The following is a 17,913-nucleotide window of genomic DNA, read 5'->3' as shown; positions in this document are numbered from 1 at the left end:
AAATCTACCATCAGGAAGGATATTAAAAGGTAAAGCTACTGTTAGACATAAAATTAGACAATGCAGATCTTCTATTACAATATACTGTCATTGGCACCTCTCAGATTCCTTTCTTAAAACCAGTCGGTTTCTTCACTTTTTTCTATGCACATTGACATGACAAATGGAAGTGGTTGCTGTGTTCCCCCTGCCATCTCACTCTTTTCATCTTGGCTTTATAATGCAGAAGAGTTTTCAGAGGCACAGCGAACACAGAAAAGACCCATTTTTATTTTTATTCATCTCGTCATATTTCACTATGATACAATAGATGAAAACAATGTATTTCCAATAATAATTTTTCAGCAAGAATAAAACAAGACAAAGTTTTAAGATTTTCATAGACATAGACACTTTTGAAAAACTCAGTAAAGTTTCCATAGTTATTCTGTGCTTTCTACGGACATGAGTATATGGTTTCAGTCTACAGTTAAGACTTTTTTTTTTTTTAACAGTTTCACCATCATACTCTTGCAGTGAAAATTCTGCTAAGTTTTATGTTTGAACTAAAACAGATGGAAGCCATAGATAGTGATGAATTCAAAGGACATCCATTTTTTTGTTCAAGTGCCAGAGAGCAATGCACATGCCAACTGAATTTAAATAGAGTAATTGTGTGCTGTTATTTAAATTGGTTGATTAAGATTTTTTTTTTCTCTTTGGAAGTTATTCTTTCAGCTGAAACAGCCACATTAGTAACAGTAAGACACGAGAAATGTCCTTGCTGACTGAAAATGGGAAGAAGAGATCACATCCTAGAATAGCCTTTTAGTTCATCTCGACCCCTCTTCTGTTTAGTCACCATTAGTTGGCATTTCTGTAACTTCCTAGCAACTTTAACTTTTTTTTTTTCTGCAAACCATGAAACACTAATTTTGTTATTTCAGTCCTTGTGGCTTTTCTTTTCACCACAGAAGATCTGACATTTACTTAAGAACCCATCATATTTGTTTGCAGAATGCATAGGATTAAGAATATTATTGTTATTTATTTGTTGTTCTTACTAACATATAATGTACTTTGTTGTAACTAAAGAATATTTTGTAACTAGAGAATATTTTTATGACAAGTTTTTAAGTAAATCTAAGCACACTAAAACAATGCATCTTTTATATCTGACCACAGCAGTAAAAAGAAAGTCCCTGGAATTTTAAGCACGTGTTTCAGATTTAGCTGCTTACAATATCTGGAGTATGACTAAGCATCTTGTCTCAGATTTTGCACAATGCAGAACAGACACTGTGTGTACCAGCTCACAGCTTTAAGTTTTGCATTTCAAGATCCATTTTAGAAGGAAGTCAAATTTCACCACTTTTGCTTTCATGAACTTGAAAAAACTTTATTTCAAGTATGATTCACTGAAAGCTAAGTTTATGCCTGCCAAAAAAATTGTTTATAGATGCATAGTTTCAGCTTCACTTAGACAAAGTTTAGTCATTGCTACAGGCATGATCAAAAGAAAGAAGTAATTTTTAGCTTTCAATAAGACATTTTTTCAAGGTAGGTTAATAGGGAATAGATGCTTGACTTCACTAGTCATTGCAGCAGAAGTACTGATCATATTAAAACTAATCTTTCCCATGCAGCTTTCTTGAAATGCATTTCATAAGATGACAATAAGTAATGTTTAAGATTACCCCATCCAATCAATGGAATATAAACTGAAGTTAAAATTAATAAAAGTTAAAATAAATTAGTTCATTTTTACATCATTGCTCTTAAATACCCTTTTTATTCTTCCAATAGCTCTTAAAACTATTTTGAGAGAAGAATTACAACATTGATAGCCTGAAATACATGGGTATTGGTAGTTTAACTCTTCCAGACATACCTCTTGTGTACTTGCATTTTTTTTCCCATCTCCTCCCTCAAATTCCAGTGCTTCTTGATGTCAAGATGTAGAAAACTTGGCTTCTAGACGTTTCAGAAACAGGAAAGCCAATACATTTGGGCTAAAACAGATTATGGAAAAAACTTGGAAGAAAGGGTTGTATTTTGCATGGAATATGTATTGGAATTGAGGAGCAGGTGATTTAATGGACTTTATTATCTACTGTTTTAAACATCTTTCTAGTAAAGACTGTGGTATTTTCCATGTAATTTAAGGGCTTGTCTTTTGTAAGGCAAAAGTATTGATACTGTACTCAATTTACAATTAATTTCTGTTTTCTGACAAACTCTCTTAAAGCTCTGCAAGCTAGATGTAAGATAGTACTGAACTTGAATTAGCCATAGCTATATTAGTGGGAGTAACAAGAAGGAATATTAACTTTATGTTGAATTTTTCTTGTGTTTCTTTGTGAAGGGCAGAACAAATTTTTTAGGAAAGTTACACAAATATATTTTTTGTATAGCTAGTAATAAACAATAAAAGTAAAACACTATTATTTGGCTTATCTGTGGGGAAGAATTAACTTGATGCACTTAGAAGTCTGTCTTGCTTTTTCTTGGTTTTATTTTCCCTTTAAATTGGTTTAGTTGACCTTTTCAGCTGTTAGACATCTTTCTTTTAAAAGCAACCTGCTGGTGCATGCTCAGTGAAGTAAAAAGAAAAGCATTAGTGACTCAGCAACACAGTAGAGAACATTTTCTTTCTTTGCATATGGCAACTTTTGTTTTCAAATAAATGTGTTTTATATTGTCTGTTATGAAGCTCTAAGGTTTAAAGTTATGCAATTGCTTCCTAGAGTAATTCAAACTACGCTCAGAAAAGAGTTTCTGAGGCTGAACAAAAAAAGCATGTAAGGAAAAACTTCTCTCTTAGTGATATAAAAGGCTTTGAAATTGTACATACAGATTGTTTCCTCTTTCTGTCATAGAAACTTATGATAAAATAATGTATTTAAGACTGATAGACTGATTTGCCTAAAATAGATCGACTATCAGAGACATCACATTTGCCCTCCTTATGACTTACATAATTCTTGCACAAGCGTTTGAAAGTGTAGTATCTAGGCTTTCTGTAACTAGGTGTTGTCCAAACATGGTTTTGTGCTGTTGTCTTAACTACGCTGGTTCAAAAACTGAGCTTTCTGAAACTACTGCAATCATCAGCCATCCACTGGTCTGTTAAAGTAGTTTAGGAAAAGCTTAACTTGGAAGCTTTTTCTCTCCTAGTCAGGAGAACTCTTGAAAAAAGGAAGATGGGAAAGGAATTTGTGATTATCAGTCTCTTCATTCAACCATTTAAGACTTTAAAAAAAAAAAGTCGGGGTGGGGGGGTAGCCATGAAATACCAAACTTTTGAAACTGTGAGTCAGCAATGTTTAAAGCGGTTGTTATACTTAAATCTATTCCAAATGTTTTACTATATGGGGATTCCTCCAACAGTTTAGTTAAATAGGAATAGAAAGTATGCATTTCCAAAAGTAGACATGAATTTGCCTTGAAATGAAAAGTGAGTAAGCACAACTACATCTGTATGCTCAGAAGAAGTTTACAACAAAAATTAAATTTCCATCGCCCATATTGGTAACGTGAGATTACAGAAATGTACCTAAAACTAAGTTTGTTACTTTCCTCATGGTTTGGATAAGCAAGACTTCTAACTGGATTTAGTGGATAAACTGGCCCACCAAAATTTATTTGCAAGTTTTTTATTTTTTTCTGTCCTCACAGAAGAACGTATTGCAAGAAATACATACCAGGCAGTTCTGTTAACATTAATCACATTTAGATACAGAAGAGAGGGATAAATTTAACAAAACTCTAGTTGCATAAGAAACGTCAAACATACCTGCTTCTCCTTAGCAATGCTATTTTGAATTTAGCCATGATACATGAGAATTATTAATTAATGGTAACGTGATGAAGTTGCAAGTTCAGGTTTGCACAGAGAAAATTTCTATAACATGATAGTTCATGATACAGTACTGTAATATTAGACATTGTATTTGTTCCAGATAGCAGAACATTACTAATTTTGGATGCTGTAGAGCTAAGTTCTGTAGACAGTCAGTGAAGTGATTAATTTTCATTTCTCAGGAATGCAATATGTCTTTTATTTAAATACTAGATATTCTCTAACTAATTTGTATTTGATTTTTAAACTAGTAAAGCATCTTTATATATTACTAAAATTTCTTTTTTAAGCAGACGGAGGCAACTGGAATCTCAAGAACCTCTGTTGAACAGTTTATACGATTCTAGATTACTGACATTGAAGTAGGATGGGATTAGATAGGATTTGTGGTGAGGGCAGTTCTTAAAATGGTACTTTTCTTTTTTAAATGCATTGAACAACATGCAGTGAAAATAAGTGACTAGAAAGAAGTATGTGATAGAAGCAAAGTAAATTGTTATAAGATGGTGCTCCCATCTTCTGTATTTTATATACTGATATATTAAGTGAGGTTTCATATTGTATATGGCCATTTAACTAGAATAATCTGTTAAAAAATAGTGTAATCTGAGCTCTATATAAGACTGATCTTGCACCCAGTTCCATGCATGAAGTGTTCCGAATTTATGTATGTCATTAAATTCAGGTGGACACCCTAGAAACACTGCATTTTGCTTCAACAGATTAATCTGAGGGATAAGAGCCTAAGTTAACGTATCAAATAGTAGTGATTGTAATTTGAAAAAGTAAGCAAACCTTCCGTATTAAAAACGTTTTGAAGGTTGTAAGTCAAAGTACTAGGCAAGGTAGTAAACACAAGTATTAAGTTCACCAGAACACAGTAATACAAAGTATGATTTCATTGAAATAACCATGTATGTAAGACTTAAAAGAAGTGTCAGTACAGCTGTATATGTACTGAATACTGAGTTTCCTTTCTAACCCTCAAATCATTCATTATCTGAGCTAGCAAATTTATCTCTGTAACACAGAAAGATTGGGTTTCTTTGTGTTTGTGTGATTCATAGGTTTTATGCTGCAGTAGTGGGCCCAGCTCCCTAGTGCACTCTCTCCCCACGACTTAATGAGGAGTGGTTTATTATTTCAACTTTTTCAGTTTGGCACCTATGTTTCAGATGCCACTTACTTGTGAAGCTATAGGGGAAAAAAGCAAAAGAATGCAAAACCAGAGTTGTAAACCCAGAATTTACAATCTTCTAAAACAGTTTTCCTCTCCAGGTGTTGGCACTGGTGGGCTTCTCTCTCCTGCTAGACCTTAAATCTGACCTCTTTTTCTGTAGTAATTGCAGAAAAAATGTATCTTTTGTCTCCCTTGCTGAATAGGAAAAGAAGATAAATGTTTACAGGCAAGGAGAAAGACTCTGTCGCCACAGACTCAAGGAGGTTCAAGATGAGATAATAATTTCTCACAATTTTTTCTGTTACAGCATTCTGATTTGCAATAGACAGCTCACATTGTTGCAAGTATTTCTATAGCACCATGTGTAAACATGATGGTGACAGTAAATAATCTTGTAAAATCCTTGCTGTTAGGCAAATGACTATTACCTTTATAAACCAGAGAACTAAGAAGTAAAGCAAAGTGACTTGTTATACACCAGGCTGAGCAAACCAGTGGCACCTCCCAGATTGAAATTTAAGGATGCCTTGTTCCTAATTCTTTTCCTATTATACCAGCATGCCTTGCTAGAAGGGCAGAATATTTATAGTTCCAAGAAACGTTAGGTATACTTGTAAATGTTCAGCATGACAGAAAAAATTGCTTATACTTTAAAACTGGACACCTTGAAGAGAAGTAACATGAAGATAGAGGCTCTTACAAAGATTTTTGTTTAGTATCTTGCCTAAGCCTGCTAAAAATTCTGTAGAAGTTAGAGAAGACGGCAGAGTCCTTTTGGGTGTCATTCATCAGCCTTTTTCCAGGAGGCTGCCCTGGCCCTTCACCGCTTTCTCCACACTTTCAAGTTCCAAAGCAAATCATTCCTACCTAATCTGTAGGTGTTCTGATACCATCCATTCTTATAATAATGAAACCTGTGGGAAGAGAAATAGTATGTGGCTGTATAAAAATCTTTTTGCCACAATGCCTGTAAATAATAAGGCTGAATAAAATACCCTAAATGATCTTAATCTTGCTATTTTGAAATTTTGAGTGTAAGAGTTCATAATGTGTATTTTTCCTATATTTTTGGTAGAAAATTATCATGTTGGTTTCCTAAGGGGGAAGAACAAAACTTAAACCCTATTACTTACAGATTTTCAGCAAAAAGGTTTTTTATTTATCCCCAAAGGTGTCCCTTGAGACACAGAACTACTATTTTGAGACATTTCGTCTTGCTGCTAATCACATGGGTTTACCAACAGTAGGGGAAAAATAAAAAAAGAGTGTATCATAGGAATTGTTAGACAACCTTAGCATATGGATTGCTGATTTGGTTTTCTTTCTTTTCTTTTTTTCCCTGTGTTTCTTTTTAGAGTAAGCCTTATTAGGGTACGACAATGTCTTACTAATACTTACATCTTGCAAGCCTTCTGCACATATATTCCCCTTCAAACCTGTGTGAGTTCTGAACACCCATTGCTTCCAGACTGGTTTCTTCTTTATGCCTCCACATTCTTGTTTCCTCCAATGCTTCCACAAACATTCTTGTTTCCTCCAAAAGATTTAAATGTTTAAGTTACGGTATTTTTTTATATATGCTTACGGACTATAAGCAAGCAAGTATATCTGAATAGGAAGATAGATGGAAATGTAGTTTTTTGCACATTAAAGCACACTTCTTCCAAACACAGCAGCTGTTGTAAACGTCTCTCTAGGTCAGTGTGTGCTACTGGTATGTTTGCAGCTTCCTGTAAACAGAAAACGTCTCATTTAATAAAAAGGAATTTGTAGTGAACAGACACTTCAGCTGTGCATTTTAAACCATTCATTTAACTATTAAAATATAACATTCCACCAATGTAGTAAAATGCAATACTTGAAAAATTCTAATGTCAGGATATGAGGTTTTCATGTAATTTTTATTCAGTATAAAATGTTGAAAATGTTATCTATCATATTCTTTAATTTTGTTAATTCTGTAGATAAACCAGTACTCTAGTTTTGCCAGACTTAATGAAAAATACTACATACAATGGTTGTATGTAATACACCAAGATACAGTCATAAATTGGTTAATAAAATTTTAATGCCTTAATTCCTATTAACATGATTTTTCTTAAATTGATTCAGTAGAGAAGCACTAAACTGTAGAAATGCCACTCTGTTAAGCAATGTGCATAGTACAGTTATTCACAGTCACTATGAAAGAGAAGACTAAAGCAGTCAGCACTATTTCTGGGTGTCGTGAAACAAAAAGTGGCTTTATCCTATTGGAGCTGATCCCAAAGCACATTGCAGATCTTATGACCAGAGAATTAAGGTTAAGAAGTCTGTTCTTGTCAGCTTTAACTTGGGTCAAGGGTATTGTTGGTTAATGTGCTTGGAGTTAAATATTAGCTCTTTATTTCCCTTAGGCAAACTGGAAATAGTTTATATTTAAATTCTAAACAGTGATTTTTCATTATTTTTTCTAGCATAATAGCTAAAACCTCTGCATTTGTTTTGTTTTGTTCTTTGGTTTTTGTTTTCTTTTAAGGTCGCTTGAGTTATCCACATCCAGGGACTGACAATCTTCTGATGTTAAATGGTAAGTGCTAATCTTATAACAGTTTCTAATTATCTCTAGCTTAGCTTAAATCTGACATGTTGGTATAAAATTATGCTATTATATTCTGTTATTGAATTACTTGCCTCTAGTCTTCAACACTGATGGGACTGTTGCCATTTTTCAGAGATGAATGGCAAGAGCTAATCTTGCAACAGCCTTTCATTATATCTAGCTTATTTGAAATCTGAAGTGCTCATAACGATGTACTATTCTTTTTTGTTCTCAAGCAAACCGGTGGCATGTTCTCCAAAGATCTGCTAGAAATCTACTATACAGAAACAGGAATTAGAAAAATAAGAGGGCCAGAAAGGCATGTTTTTCTATCTTGTGTAAATAATGTGAAGTAGTGTTTTATTTTTGTTGGGTTTTTTGGAACTGGCTTTGTCAAGTAAGTTTCTAACTGCGAAATATGCTGAAGTTAGAGTTCATGTTCACGTTCCTCTCCTAGTAGGTCAAACTTCATGAACATCTGCTATTCAGTGAAGGCATGAACTTTAGCCTTTGTTCAAGGCTAAAGAAGGAAGCAAAGCTTGGTAATCCATCTAAGTCAATAATAAATTGGCGGGGGTTGCAAGTCAATAATAAATTGGCGGGGGTTGCACACAAATGTTTTCTACATTGGGAAAAATTAGAGCTGTAATGCCACAGCTTCTCTAGATCAGAAAACATGGAAGCTGTTGTACACGAAGCAAGTACACTTTGGTCTTTGACTTGATGGGTCTAGACATTACCAGTAAAGACCTAATTATTAAAAAATACAGTCAGAATAGTTATTTCAGGTTTGTGGTTCTGTGGAGCTCTTTTTTTTTAATTGCCTTACCCTTCTGCACAGTCATTTACATTTGCGCAAATGGATATAAAATGTAAGAAATATCTAATTTGCCTTGTGTAACACTGAGTAAACAGTTAAAATTTTAAGGAAATTCAGGTTTAGCTTTATACCTAGTAAAGGAAAATATTGCACAACAGACATTTGAAGAATTAGGTCCTTTGGTATTGAATAGTTCTTTAAGATAATGGAGTAGCTTGAAAAGTGAAAATAGCTACTTAACTATTGAAATAAAATTAGTGTTTAGCCCCCACAGACCATAATCCTGATTCCTGTACATTGAATATCGATGTGCTTGATATTACATTTACAACGGTTAACTTTCTGTATTTAACTGCAACTGTAAGGCCTATTCTGCAAGATGGTTTGTTCAGGTAGTATATTTGCAATTGTCATTATCTACTGATTTATAATGAAGTGTTGGATGGGAAGGTATTAAAAACTAAGCAGTCTTATGAGCAGCTGTGAAATATTTCAATGCTATCAGTGTAAGAAATTCGTATCATTTTAATTCATTTGTTTTAATACTTAGGATGGTGAGCTGCTCTCTTTAGAGTTTTGCGTGCTAAAAGAGCATGTGGGAAGCACTGTTACACTGTGGAATATCTAGGAAAAAAGGGGATTGCTGTTACCACGGATGTTGGAAAAATGCATCTCAATAGTACCAGTCTATCCTGAAAACCTCTGAAAATAGAGCTAGAATATGCACTGAAGAATATCTTGTTTGTTATTAATGCTGGTGGGGTTTCTACTGTAGTTTGGAAGGTAGCACTTAATGTGACTGCTGTCCTCTTTGAAAGCTGCAGTATTATTTCCCACCTTCAATAGGTGGGATAAAAATAACAATTTGAGTATCTAAAAGACAGGTGCTGCAACACCTAATTTTTAGGTGTGCCTTTAGAATTTAATTCAGAGCCTTGGTTTAGACACGTAAGCTCTACCATGTTCCTGGAGAATCTGGTGTACCCGTCAGTGCAGTCCAGTGCAATCATGTATACCGTTAAGAGCCATTTCAAGTTGGAGTGTCTGAACTGCAGCTCCTTGCAGCTCGAGAACAGAATCACTGGGAACAGCTTCTGGGACGCTCCAGCAGCTCAGACTCTGCACAACCTTTGTTTCTTAGCAAGAATTGAGGGGCTTCCTCCAAATGTGCGGTAATGAGAATTACAGCTTGAAAACTTGCTGATAAAGTTATCAACTTCAGTTTCGTTCTCTGCCTAATAGGATTCAGGCTAACATTTCCCTGTATCCCTGTAATTGGTGCCTTGGAGGGAGGAATAGGGAAGAGAAGAGTTGGTAATCCAAAGACCCACATTTGTCCCTTACTTTCTCAGTAAGTGTTGTAGTCGCTACAAGAAGGAGCAGGAATACCAGACCTTCATGAAAGAAAGGCACCATTTTTAAGGATCCTGAGCCCATCTATGTGTGCACTAATACTTAACACTAGATCATGACCCTCACTGGATTTTAGTTGGCTTGATTTTAGTGGACTGGTATCTCTGGATCCCAGTAAGATTCTGACATAAGCCAGGCTGGAATTCCTCAACCCTTTTAAGACTAAGCACTTCTAGATAAAACTTATTTTCAGCTAGTTTTTCCTCTTCTTAAATGATAGATCTTTTCCAGCTCATTTAAAGTATACTTACTGAACTGTACCTAATATTAATATTTACAGTTTTCATTATTTAAATTAATGAAATGAAAGCTGATTTATGTGTTTTAATAAATTATATGTGATAATTATATATCTTTTTCATCTCAAGCCGTAAAAAAAGCAATGCATTTTTAATGACTGTTATCTCTCAAAAGTCAAAAAAAGATACTTCAGAATGGGTTTACCTGAGTACATGTTTAATTGTCAACTTAGAACCTTTCTGTAGCAAGTCGTAATGAAAGGGCCCAATTTGTTGAGGTGTCGGGTGGGTTTTCCCTATTATAGGGTTCACCCCCAATTTATAGTTTTAATGCATTGAATTTTTGTAATGGCTATTGAAACATAATACACCATTTGATTAGTTTAGCAATGCTGCATTAGACTTTCCATCTTAAAGATACTATAGCTGGTTGTGCTTCTAAAAAGAGGTGGTTTACTTCAAAGAGAAGTTATTAAATTTCCTATACAGGAATTGCTAAATGAGTTTCTGTAGTCTGTTAGGCATGGCAAACTTGAATTGTCATAATGAACTCTTTCACCCTTAAAATTTATAAAGATGTGATTTCTAAAGAAATCTTAATAGAATTTAGGCACCCAGATCCAGTAGAATAAAATGGGAATTAGGCACCTACCTCCTTTAGTCTAGACTCTTGGGAATTTTTTGCCATAATTGTTTATGGATTTCTTATAATGACAAGTATTAATGAAGAAGGTTTCATTACTTCACTGTCACCATTTGATCAGTAAACCAGGAATGTTAGTGACAAATAGTATTTTATCTTACTTTCTATCATGAATTTCGTAGTTATCGTTAAATACAGGAAGCTTGCATAGTAGTTTTTCCTGTTATACCACATAATATTTTGAATTCGGCTCAGTTGTTCAGTTGAGTTACTTAAGTATGTATGTATTTGATCTCTGGTATATATTTGAAATATGTGTCTGAATAAAATAGAAATGATACATTTACTATCTGTGTGATAGCATTGCTCACATAATGTGCAAAGTTACATTTATATTGTCTTGATGTTAGATAAACATGCACAAAAAGTGTATTTACTTCTGGCTTTCATATATCTATCTCTGGGCTGATTTAAGCTGCAGAAAGGGGGATATTAATTTTTTTGACAGGTTTAAGCCTTAGTATGCAACTTCAGGGATATAGAAACAGAAGGTTTTAACTGTAAGGGAATGTCTGTTGTATATACAGCACTCTTAATGTTGGAAGGTTTCAAAATTATTGAACTTCATTTTTATTGGGCATCATTATAATTCTTGCATGTGTTGCCTCATTTATATTTCCTAGAATAAAAGTATATCTCTCGTTCTTTCTCACTCATTTGAAGCCTTTCAGAGGTTTTGGCTAATTAAGATATCCAGCTTGTTAGATTAAAAGATACAAAAAATATTTCTGTATGACTTACCCTTTGAACAAGTTCAGGAAGGAAGGAAGAAGTTTAATCTCTCCTTTTTGTTGTTGTTGTAAATCAATTATTTGCCTGCAGTGTCTGGCCTTTCCCAAAGGGCTGTCTCCCCTGCAATTATTTATCTAAACATATGCACTACTTATGTAGATATATATATATTAAATACATATATATAAGCACTATATGTATAGCTAAATCTATAAATAAATATATATAATGTGTATATTTATACAGACCACATGCTTTGTAAGCATATGTGCTCGGGAAGGTGTAAAACATTATGTGCATGTTATTTTAATAAATATAGAAATATTTCTGATTGAAACTAATATCTTCAGAAAGAATAATCTCTGCTTACAATGTACTAAAAGTTTGATTCAGTGGAACTGTTTTCACAAGTAGTATCTGGCCTTTGAAAGAAGTTTTTATATATATATGTGACGTGGAGAGATTAAAATACTAAAGTTTCCTGAAGATAGGATATGTTTGCTTTAACATCGTATTTTTAGTAACAGTAAGACTGTATGTACTGTTATTAAAACAACTTACGTATAATATAACCACTGTGGTCTTAAAGTCTGGATAAAAATAGGAAAAAATAACGAGTTTTGCAAATCCATACATTTTGATGTTAATGATCACATTTATTGCAGCAGTGCCTACAGACTGTCTTAAGAATGGGATCGCATTTTTCTAGACGCAAAGTGGCAGAAAATCCCTGCCCAAACCTGTTTACAATCTGAATGGAAAAGACAGATAAATATCAGGGATGGGGGTTTGCCATAGAAGTAAAGTAAATACTGTGACAACATCAAGTACAGTTATTTTCCCATTTTCTCTGATTTAATTGTTTTGCTGAAGCAAAGAATACACAGATAACTTTGGTACATCATTGTAATTTCCATATATATAAAATACTGCAGCAACTACCCCTTTAAGCTGAATTGCATTGGGGGTTTTTTAGCATTTTAAGAACCCTTTTGTGTTTCTCCTTAAAGTGACTGTTTATTTTTAAATGCACAAAGAAAAACAGTTCAGGTGTTCTGTAACAGAATATTTTTATGCATATCAGCTTGTCTTAACTGTGAAAATATAAGAAAATAGCTGAGCTGGTTTGGTGGGCAGAAAGGAGCAGAAATGGCAGAAGAGAAGAAAAATTACTAAGGCTTTTGCCAAAAGATGCTTGTTAATATGCATTTGTATATTACTCTGTGAGAGAGAACATGGCACTGCAGTCATTGCTATGGATGTGATGCACTGGCGTTTTCCCTGGTTACTCTAGTTTTATTTGTGGGGGGGGAAAAAAAGGCATACAGGGGTTTAGACGAGGGCTTAGTGACACTACTGCTAATGCTATGTGGGAGTCACTTTGGCCGAGAGTCAGAAAAGATTCATACACACTGCAACACTGACATAGAACTGCGTGTCTTTTAAGTGCCTGACTCCAGAGGAAAACAAGCCTGAAGTCTGGCATTAGTCTCCCATGCAGCAGCAACTAATGAAAGAACTTATCACACAGAAGTATGCATTATGTTTTGTGGATTCTACTTTGACGTGGGAAATCTGAATTTAGGTGTTTCCAGTTGGTTAGATACCCAGGTCTCTTTTGGAAAATGGGCTTTTCTGGTTTGGCTTGCTAATAGGAAATTGGAGGATCTGAAAAACTTTAAGCAAAAGACTGTTCTCATCAATAGTAATTCTTTCAGATGAAAGAAAATAAATTTGAAAGTGAGTTCAATGCAAGTTGGATAAGAATATGATGACTGCTGTGTAAAAGATATCAACAGTTTTAATGGAGAAAAAACAAGGGAGAGAGATTTTCAGAATTCCATAAGCAAATCACTGAATTCCTAGTAGGGAAGGATCAAGAAAAAAAGAGAAAAAAATATGCTTACTAATAATTTTGAAAAACCCCATGCAAATGGGAGGTACCAGGATAGATGTATTTAATATTATGAGAACAGAACAGTGAATGACATTTACGAATCACTGAGTTTATGAGGCTGCATATATTTCAGTGTCCCAGAACCACAGTTGCTTTTTAGGAGAGATGTATGTATGGAGTCCTAGTAAAATCTAAACAATAATGCTGAGATGCAGTGATCTTTGTTCATAAATGTTGCTATAACATTATGGTTTATAGTAGTATTTTCTATCTGGATATTTAACTACAATGCTGTAATGATTAAAGTAATCTCTCTCAGATACAAAGTCTGTGAAATGGGAATAGAAAATACTCTGTGGAAATGTAACTAAGAAATTACACACAGTTTAATAGTTTTTGTATTAGTAATCTGTCTGTTTTTAGTTTCCTAGCCTTCAGGCAGAGAAGCAATCAGTATGGTCTTCTGAACTGTAGCTATAAGCATGATCTCTTTAAGAATCTTGCAAAACTCAAAAGTTAGGAAAGTCTTGGGTTTACTTGCAGTCTGTCAGAAATTGTTGCTTTGCCTTTGTGCAGTGTTTTTGATACAATGCTATTTCTTGTGACTCGTGCCCTGATTTTGTTTGCTACCACAAGGAGTCTTTTGTTTCAAACAAAACCTTGCGGTTAATTTTCTGCTAGGTCTTTTCATGAAAAAAGAAGGTCACAGCTTATAGCATTTGTATTGTCACTGCAAAGGACTGTACAAACTGTTCCATGGACCAGAATGTTTCGGTGATTAATTTAACGCTTGCTACATGTTTTTAAAGTAGTATTTTCCTTTTTTACAATTTCAGTGCCCTGTGTGTTATTTAGACACTGGTGTGAGGTACGAATCACATTTGTGAGGATGAATTACGAAGTTACCATAATTTACGCATCCATAACTAACATGAAGTTAAGATCAAATATAAAGACACGTTGAAATATTTTAAAGTATGTTCTTTACAGCTGGTGCTAACATCAATTTAGTAGTAAAATAGTACTGGTATTTAAGTGAGACTTTAGTTTAATGCATTCTTATCTACAATTATCAGTAGCAAGTACCGATGCAGATTTTTACTTATTGCTTACCCACATAGTTCTTTGTATCTTAAATATTTTAATATGTGGGCATGATACAGATATTTGACATTTTACAATTTGTCCTTTGTTTGCATGCAGCGAGGAGTTATGGGCGAAGACGAGGTAATTCACTTCTGTTTGTTACAGTACAATTAATTCTGATGGAGCTGTTACTGATCATTATGATTAATTAATCCAGACTGTTGATTGTAAACGCTTATCTGCATGTTGTCTTAGTTTGGGGAGGATGGATGGTGTGAGGGAAGGAGCAATGGAGTCTGGATTGTTATGATCATTGATCTCTTTTTAGAGTTTGAATTACAAATCCTTTAATCAGTTAAAACACTGTAGTTCTAATCATAATTTAGTTCGTGCTAATGGCTACTGCTTGCAGTCGTTGCCCCCTTTAAAAATACACAGTTTGCTAGTTGTTCTTCTAAGTCATCTTCTTTTGCCTCTGTAGAAGTGATAGTGTACAGAGTAAAAACTAAAAGCCTTTCATAAACTTAGCAAGAAATCTAGTAGACAACTCTTAGAAATAGGAAACAGATTTTTGTAGTATAAGCCAATGTATGCTCACTGACCTTGGAAAAGCTATACTGATTTAACTATATGAGGATGTGACCTGTGGTTTGTTATAAAGACCACATAAAATGTGCAGCAAAAACATCAAGATCTTTGATAGCTTCCAGTATTCACAGCATTACACGTAAGTTCATGTGTGTCTCTTGATCTTTGCATTGGTTCGTAACTGATTGCTTGGTAGTCCTAATGTAGAGAGGAATGATGATCATGGTCAATGTTTGTGCCAGTATAATTGTGTTTTGACGATTCCTGGCAGATTGTGCTTAATTCTTTTCACTGTCATAAAACAAAAAGAAACAAGTGTTTAAAAGGACTTATCCTTTTAATTCCCAGTCATCAGGAGAAATGTGAAAGTGAAGAGGAGGGACAAGTATTAGGAGTCATACAGAGCATGTTACTCTAAATGTGTTAATCCATTGTCCTCTATGTCATCTTAGCTCTCTGAGAAGCTACAGTGCTTTTGGTAAACGTTTACCCACATTAAAGTAAAACTGATCTCTCTGGTATCACTTCAGAACATGTTCTGATGGTTTAATTTGTACTGGGAAGAGAGCCTTAGATTCTCATTGTTCTTTGATTTTAACATTGGTCTGTGGGTAAAAAATAAATTAATTCTGAGGGTTATTCTTTAATTATTCCCCCCTCCATATACTTACCTATATTGTAAGTTGGAATTGTCTAAGAAGTACTTTTAGAGAAACACAAACATAATTTTCATGGTCCAAAGAGACACCTTCCTTAAGTATAAATTGTGTGTTGTTTTTTAAAAAACAGAACAAAAACTGAACCCCCAACACACACACTGAAATGCTTTTGTGGCAATACTCTAATGCCAATAAGTTTATTAAAATTGGCATGTTTTTAAGTCACTTAAGTTTCTTTTTTCCTGCAGTATAGAGACTTGCAGAGGTAAAGAGCAAATCTGTGTGCTTTTTATAAAGATAACCCAGCTAGATTACAGTCATTTTAGTTTTAAGATGTTAAGAATAACTCTCATATATTAGTGAAGATTCTTAAAATTTCCACTTTTGCAGTTTCCTGCGAGTTCCTCCAATTTGAGTCTTATTTCTTCCTTTAGTCACTTTTTCCTTTCACTGTCACTATAACAGCTCCATCTTCTCCATCATTCACATCAGTAATTCAGAAATCCATTGTTATATCCCCCTTTCTTGATTGTGTAACCAAATCTTACCACTTCTGTGTATACATCTTTAAGATCCGATCATTCCTATTAATCTTCATAACTGAAACTTATATCCACACTCCACAGCTGCTGTAGTCTTCATAGCATGATCTTGCTCCTCTTATGTCTAAATAGATGATTTACAAGAAGAATCCTCCTGGCTGCTGCTTCCAACTGTGTTAACTTTCTGTTTCTCCCTTGCTTCCTCACTTTTCTGCCCCATTGAGCACCAGCTACATGCTTCCACTTTTAAAGGCACTCTATTTATCTGTTATCTAGCTGTTGAATGCTTCCTTACGATAGCAAGCAAGGATGCCATCACTTGCTCCCCAGTAGTCATATTCTCAAACATGCGTATCGCCATTCTTAATGGAAGGGAGGAGCCTGCTACAGCTTTCTGCATTTGCTGTACTCCATCAGATGCCTACTTAAGACACAAATGTGAAATGCCACCATAAATATGTTGTAGTTACAGTCTTTGTTACTTAGTACAGTCCTGTGGTCCTGCTTTTATTTTGTGATCCTCATGACATTTTATTACGTTTGGTTGTTTTCTATCATCTTGTGTTTTCATTTGGTATTTTTGATGTACTATATTTTTATTATGGATTTAGATACCAAATCAGGGTCATTAGGCATTACCACAACATAGGTCATTGGTCATGATGTTTGCTGTCTGTTCTTCAGCCTCGTCTTTAAGCACTTGATTCTCACATGGTCTTCTGGAACTGAATGGCTTTCATGCTGCTGTCACCCCTAGCTGATCAGCACAGTGTCTGCGAGTGTTCCTATGGGGCTTTCCTGGTAGTATTCCCCTGAGAGAGGACAAAAGTTAGACTGCAGTATGGCTCACAGCTAAGGTACTGCAGACTCAGCTGTCAGGGACCTGCTGCTCCTGCGTATGGGTTTGCAGTGGGTGAATCTGGAAGAAGTTGGCTGTTTGAGATGCAAAATTAACTTGCTTCCCAAAAGTGTGCTAGGTTGTTTTTTGGTTTTGTTTGCTTGCTTGTTTTTGGAAGCAGTTGAATTAATTAATAATTATTTAAAAAATGAGTGAGAGAGAAACAGGAAAAACTGCACTTCAGAAGAAATGGTGATGTGGGGTATTTATTTTGCTTCACAAAAGTGTTTCTTTTGGGGCTTTTTGCAGTTGAAAGACTGACTTCTGAATTTGAAACTTCATTAATCTTCATGTTGCTAATCTAAAGCAATCTTGAATAAGCTAAGATGCATATCCTGGCCTTCCGAGTCTTTTCATTTTGGAGTTCTCTAAAATTTGTAAATATGAAATAGGGTGCAAATAAGTGGGACACAATTACCATGCTTTCACTCCCTCCTGCCATCTATACATCTGTTTTGATCAGTTTGCATTTGCAAAGCCATCCTGTGAACTTCTCAGATTTTACACTTGCTTTTCAGGGTAACTGTAATCTTACTGCAGATTGCTACATGTTAGGAACCACCACAAGGCTTCCCTCCAAAACTGTGGTAAATTTGAGAGTGAGAAGGATAAATCAGCACTGTGACTCATTTTTCAAGTGTTACATTTTGCACATTTATTAAAATTCTCTTTTGCTTTCTTAGAAATTAAATCTGTTCTTACATTATCAGCATCAGATAGCTTTAAAAGAGAAG

The 17,913-nt window shown here is 34.6% G+C and overlaps 1 protein-coding gene across 2 annotated transcripts in view; it reads left to right on the top strand.

The window, feature by feature from the left end:
* Positions 1 to 17,913, top strand: part of CPEB2 (cytoplasmic polyadenylation element binding protein 2) — a 56,740-nt gene that overhangs the window by 17,626 nt on the left and 21,201 nt on the right. The window contains exons 4-5 of one of the 2 annotated variants that reach the window (XM_052780454.1): positions 7,540 to 7,590; positions 14,610 to 14,633. In XM_052780454.1, the coding sequence (XP_052636414.1) occupies positions 7,540 to 7,590; positions 14,610 to 14,633 (75 nt within the window). The remainder of the gene's footprint in view (positions 1 to 7,539; positions 7,591 to 14,609; positions 14,634 to 17,913) is intronic. The other variant, XM_052780455.1, reaches the window with a different exon arrangement.

This window comes from Harpia harpyja, chromosome 2 (assembly GCF_026419915.1).
Source record: "Harpia harpyja isolate bHarHar1 chromosome 2, bHarHar1 primary haplotype, whole genome shotgun sequence".
NCBI lineage: Eukaryota > Metazoa > Chordata > Aves > Accipitriformes > Accipitridae > Harpia > Harpia harpyja.
This window is presented reverse-complemented; position numbering and strand designations above follow the sequence as displayed.